The 6235-nt window shown below is 46.2% G+C and overlaps 1 protein-coding gene across 4 annotated transcripts in view; it reads left to right on the forward strand.

The window, feature by feature from the left end:
- Ttc12 (tetratricopeptide repeat domain 12) overlaps nt 1-6021 on the forward strand; it is a 46931-nt gene extending 40910 nt beyond the window's left edge. For 3 of the 4 annotated variants that reach the window (XM_027930779.2, XM_071617173.1, XM_071617174.1), the window contains 4 exons: nt 1875-1976; nt 3151-3250; nt 4040-4265; nt 5903-6021. In XM_027930779.2, the coding sequence (XP_027786580.2) occupies nt 1875-1976; nt 3151-3250; nt 4040-4265; nt 5903-5978 (504 nt within the window). In that variant the 3' untranslated portion in view covers nt 5979-6021. Of the gene's footprint in view, nt 1-1874; nt 1977-3150; nt 3251-4039; nt 4266-5902 lie in introns of those variants that run through there. The other variant, XM_071617175.1, reaches the window with a different exon arrangement.
- The last annotated feature ends 214 nt before the right edge of the window (nt 6022-6235 follow it).

The raw sequence follows: 6235 nt of genomic DNA on the forward strand, positions 1-6235 counted from the left end.
TTCCTCTCTGAGGTATGGAGTAGATGTGCACCTCTGAATGATGCCCACAAACACACAAATGCTGAATTTTGCCTACAGTTTGGGATATTTGGTGACCTGCTTTCAGAGTGCATCTGTAGACCCCCTGTAGTCCATGAACCAAAGATAAGTATACATTTTCTGTATATTCTGGAATCTAACCAGATAATATATATATAATCTACCCTGTTTATCATATTTCAAGAGATCATGTGCAGACCAGACAGGCCCAAAGGATTTTATTTACAATCCCTTTCTTCCATCATTGAGAAAAACATGTTTGAAGCCACAGATCTTAGAGTTTGTTTATGCTTAATGGTTTGGACCCTTTGGGAACACATGCTAGAAAGGCTTTCTGTGTCCTGCCATTTGGCCAAGATGGAGAAGGCTTATGTTAGCACAGGGCATCAGGAGAAGAATATTAAGAGGTGATTTAAGAGGTACTCGCCATGATCCTAGAGCATGTTCTTCTCTTACGTTAGAAAGATTCAGCCCTGTTTTCCTACCTGTTAGGGCAGGACCTAAAACTTAGAGCAAAAGTCAGGTTCATACTCAAGGCAAGTCTGGGAAACTAGCCCTTCAAGGATTGTAGGCTGGTGAATGGCTCCAGGGTTTAAAAATGGTTCTCCTACAAAGATCCAACCTACTTTGTTTAGGGCAAGTACTCGCAGCAACCTGAACTCCATGAAAGTGTGGTGGGTCTTCAGGTTCCCTGGACCCTGGGAAATTGTGTAGATTCCAAGTGTATGTGCATTTTTATAAGAGGGACATACATTTTATAAGAGGGGCCTCAGAAGAGGCCCATGACCCGCCTCAAAGTGGTCAGTACCACTATTCTCAAGTGCCTGGGGCTTTTCTGTGTGATTCAGACCTAAAACTGGGTCTGTGTCCTCAGGGAAGCTCTTGGGTCAGATTTTCCTATAATTCCATGCATGTCCCAGTTGGGTGCTTCCCAGCTTGCTGCGCAGGGCAGCAGCTTCATCCTGGGAATCTGGTCCTTGGATAGTGCATATTGTCCACTGTTTTAAGCCTTAGAACTTAAGTCTTGTACTTTTTTGTCTAATAAATTGGAAGTCCAGAGAAAACTGAGGTCTTTGTAGTATTGAAGGGTGCCCTGTCTCTGCCTGCCTGTCAACAAACTTCTCATGAACACAGCACGCCCACACACACCTTTATTGCTTTTTTTCATAAATGTGATTGGGCATCTAAGGTCATCAGACATTTTAGGAAAAGCACACACAAATAGAAAAACAAAGATAAACAGAAAAAAATGACCCCAGAGAAAGAAAGATATATAGGAAATAGAAGAAAATAGCAGTAACTATCAGTTTCATCCTGAGAAAGATTTAAGGTGGTTATACCCATAAGACAATAACTACTTGATATTATTTTTAAAAAGCCACAAGAGCTGGGAAATGAAGTAAATTAAATCTCCCAGAAAGTAGAACAAAAAGACAAAGATTCAGAAAGATAAGGATAAATGAAAACTCAAAAGAGAGGATCGATCCAGAAAGCAGAACCTCTCCTAATGAGGGCCCTGCTGGTGTGGAGCTCTGGGAGGGACCAGAGAGGGCTTTCCTTCTCAGAGTTGAGCTGGTCCATCCTGGGTAAAGCTGAAGTCAGCGGGGCCTCTGTGGTCCAGGGGGCAGTGTTTGAACTGCCTACCTCGCAGCTTCATTAACAATAACCATGCTTGCCACGCGTGACTTGGCCATTACATTGTTTAAAACTCCAGGTGCGTGTTCTGCTTCTGATACTAATGATTGCTTTTGCCTTGCCAAACTTCTTGTTAACTTTTAAAGGTCGTCAGCATTTCTGAAACAGACATTTAATCATTATCTTTCTGTTTCACACAGAGAGCTGCTGGTGTTCTAAGCCGGACCCTTTCTTCCTCTCTGAACATCATCGAGGAGGCTGTGAGAACAGGAGTGGTGAAGAAAATGATTAAATTCCTGAAGGTAAAATGGCCTCACCGTCACAACCTCTAAGATTTCCAGGCGTGTTATTTTACTCAGGGAGCAGAATGAAGGTGGGCTTTGTTCAGTAATGTGCCCCTGTGCCATCCCTGCTAGATTTTAAACTTCCAGAATGGGGATTCTCTTCAGCTTGTCCACCCAGACAATGCTCTGAACATCAGCAAAAGAATAAGTAAATTGCTCTTCAGATGCATCCAGAAAAAAACTGCTTACCCTTCAAGCCTAACTTCAAATTGTGTGGCCTCTGTCCTTTAATGAGACAACTTGAATGGCTTTTTGTAAGGTTTTCAGGCCAATTATTTTATTCATGGGCTCATGATGCTTTAAATAGTTATCTGGAGATTGCTGGATGTAACTCCATTTATGAGACATGGAGGCTGTAGAGTCACCATGTGACCAGAGGATGTGGGAATTTCCCTCTGAAATGAGTGCAGTGGAGCCAAACAAGCAACTGGTTCACCTGAAAGGGCAAAGTGCATTATTAGGCTGCTGTGTCTGGATCCCACCTGCACGTGTCCAGTGAGGCCCAGGCATGTTAGCACAGCAACACTAAACTCCAGGCTGAGGGGGCAGGAGGTGTGGAGAGGGCAGGATGGTGGGTCTCAGTTGTGGCTGCCCCTTGGACGATGATGTCATTCCCTCTAAACAACCTCTGTAGCCCGGCAGAGGCTGCAGATCCCAAGTTCACACAGCAAATTGTACGTGCACACATGCATTTTAAAAACCCTGCCTTAGGTAGTTTTAAGGGTTATGATTTGATATTTGTCACCTCTTACGATGATCCAAGTTCATGATGTTCTCTACAACGAATGTCAGCTTCATTCTCAAAAGGTGAAAGGACACAGGAGGGCCTTTACCTCTCCTTCTTGGTAGATCTGCCTATCAACTGTATCATTCTCCTCTCAGCCACTTGCTCAAAGCCTTCTAGAGCTGTCAGGTATACGTGACAGGCCTACGTTCTTGCCTGAAGTATGGGCTATTAGAAGGGTATGTGAGTGACAGTCTCTCCCCGCTCACCAAGAAGCACATGTATTCTCAGTGGAATTTCTCTTAGAAGCTCAGGAGGCCACTAGCTCTACTGTGACTTCTTCCTGTGCTTTCTGGTCAAGAATTATCATAGATTGATTTTACTTTTTAATTTCATCCTGAAATCTAGACAGGAGGCCAGACTGCATCACATTATGCTATAAAGACACTGGCTGTCTGCACAAATAGTTATCACGAAGCGCGGAAAGAAGTGATAAGACTCGATAAAAGTAAGTGAGGATTTCATCAAGGCACCCACATCCCAGAGGTTCCTCCACCTTGAGGCTGTAGAGGGAACTGTGTCCATCTGCAATATTGGCATAACAAGATGTCAGTTCACCTCCAAATAGGAAAGAATTTCATTAGCCTCTTGGCTGTGCACAGGTAGAGTGCCCAGGGAGGAGGCCCAGCTGAAAGACCACTCCAAGGTAACAGGGTGGATTCTGGGAAACCTTCTCCTCTGCCCAAGTTAAACTGAAATGGCTTCTAAGTCTGCTTAAACTGACCCAGCACCAGCTTTCTTCGTTCACAGAGGGAGGGGAAATGAAATCAAACCACTTTCAACCTTTAGTGATGAAGGGAAGTAACAGAGTCTGAGCCTAACACCACAGGTGACTGATGAAGGGATGGGAACCCAGAGGGAAGATACAGGAGGTGGGCACATTGCCTCCCGCTCAGGCTGCCAAGTGGGACTGTCACGGTTATGGGGCGTGGAGGGACTTTGGAGAAAGCATACCTGCCTGGCATACTCAGCTCATTCACACAGCAACTGTGTTGTGCTGGGTGCTGTTCTAGGCACCTGACATACCACAGGGACACCAGGAGGAGTTGAGGAGGTTGTAGCACTCAGTGGACATTTTCTGAGTGTGAGGGAGCCCATTCTTCCCAGGGTTTCTGGGGAAGCTCAGCATCCACCATTGCCTCCCTGCCCACCCCCCCTCCATGTTCCATTGCCAGGCTCCATTTAGGGGATCCAGAGGAACTTGTTCCTTGTTACTTGTTCTCATCTTTCCCTGTAGAGTTCTGCATTCTGATGAAGCTGCTCAGCTCGGACGACGAGATTCTGGTGGGCAATGCTGCCCTCTGCCTTGGCAACTGCATGGAGGTACCCAAGGTTGCGTCTTCTCTGCTGAAGACAGACCTGGTGCTGGTCCTATTAAAGCTGGCTGGTAGCGACTCGCAGAATTCAGCGGTGCAGCTGAATGCAGGCATTGCTCTGGGGAAGCTGTGTACAGCTGAGCCCAGGTACACTATGGCCACCACCGAGCCAGGCCATCCCAAATGCTGGTGACATTTCAGAAAGAGTGGGCCAAGCCAAGCACTGTTTTGCAAGGGACCACATGCCATATGGAGTTCTGTTGGGAACCCTCATGCCTTCTGCCTGGGCCTCTGTGGGGCCTGGCAGTTTCTTCCCTGCAGGAAGTCTTCCTCAAAGGAACTGGGGAACACTCAGCTTCCAACTCAAGAGGCATTGGTCCCACACACTTATAGCCATTGTCTTTTTGCCCCTCATTCTCTCCATCCTTCTCTCCTTTACTTGCCCCCATTCTTCCTCTCTTTCTCACACCATCTCTCCTCCTCTCTCACTCTCTGTAAGTCAGCTTTTCATCACAATGACAAAATACCTGAGAAAATCAACTTAAAAGGAGTAAAGATTTGTTTGGCTCACAATTTCAGAGGTTTCAGTTCTTGCTCACTTGGCCCTGTGGCTTTGGGCCCATGGTGGCACAGTATATCATAGTGGGAACATTTGGCAGAGAAGGACTGTTTACCTCATGGTGGCGAGGAAGCAAAGATAGACAGGATGGGACTGGAGTCCCAATGTCACCTTCAAGGGCATCCTCATAGTGACCTAACTTCCTTCCATTAGCTCCACTTTCTAAAGATTCCACCACCTCCAGTAGCACCAGACTGGAACCAAGCCTCTTAGAACATGGGCCTTTGGGGGACATATCAGGTCCAAGCTGTAGGACTAAGGATGCTCTTCAATTGGTAGAGCACTTTCCCAGCCTGCATAAGGCTCTGGTTTAATCTCCAGCACACACACACACACACATACACACACACAAAAAAAAAATCCAAACTTTAGCAACTTCCTTTCTTTTTCTTTACTTTTCCGGAACAGGTTCCTACTTGGTTGGTTGGTTGGTTGGTTGATTGATTGCCTGGGTCTAAACAAACAAAGGAATATCCAGTAAGGGTAGCATTTTTCCACTGGAGGAAATAGAATGGAGAAGCAGATATTCAGAACTCATGTCTGAGGTCACCCAGCAAGCCAGCTCAGGAAATCTTGGCTTTAACTCTGTGCATTGCTTCTTTTTGCTGAGGTTCCTGCTCTGCTCTGCTCTTGTTCTGATGTGCTTAAACATCCTGGGGTGTGTGTGTGTGTGTGTGTCTGGAGGGTGTTCCCCTAGCATAGAAGCAGGGAGCCTTTGGGGCTGAGGGGAGGTAGGCTCCTTACAGCTACACACCTCTAATGCCTCTGTAGAATGAGAGGGCTGGCTTCGATAACATCTGAGGTCCTTTCAAGTTCTGTCTGGTTGATCAAATGGAAGGAACAGATAAAATCTTTCTTCTACAGAAAGCAGGGCACATTAGCTAAGAGAAGCTCAAAGTGGCAACATGCTGGGGAGTCCCTGAGAACATGGTCCCATCTGATCAGCCTGTCACACCTGCCACTCACAGCAAGAGTGTTTTCAGCATTCTGTGGTCTCCCTGTGAGCTTTCCCTTTGATCTCTTGGGCTCAGCTCACCAGTGCCACAGCCACTTCTCTTCCCACTCAGAGAGATGGGCTAATGTTCCCAGCCAGCTGCCACATGAGGTAGGGATGGCTTGGAAATGTGACATTTCTGACGTGGATTTTGTGTTCTGATTACAACAGGTTTACTGCTCAACTGAGAGAGCTTCATGGGATGGAAATTCTCAACTCTACAGTGAAATACATCCAGGATTCTTGAGAGAGGTGGTGTCTGTGCTATTTTGTAAACACACACCATATGTTCTGGGGTGATGATATGCTAATAAAGTTCTCTTAGATATCCACTCTAGAACTGAATGTTTATTTTCAGTGTGTTTGTCTCGTGTGTTTTCACTGGTAAGAAGAGAGTGGGCATTGGTGGTGACTGTAGTGGAAACTGCTTCAGCGAGCTCAACTCCATCGTACCCGCCTCTGAATCTTCCCTCCCATTCTGTGTAGTCTGGAACCCAGCCAACA

The sequence above is a fragment of the Marmota flaviventris genome, chromosome 9 (assembly GCF_047511675.1).
Source record: "Marmota flaviventris isolate mMarFla1 chromosome 9, mMarFla1.hap1, whole genome shotgun sequence".
In the NCBI taxonomy this organism is placed as follows: Eukaryota; Metazoa; Chordata; class Mammalia; order Rodentia; family Sciuridae; genus Marmota; species Marmota flaviventris.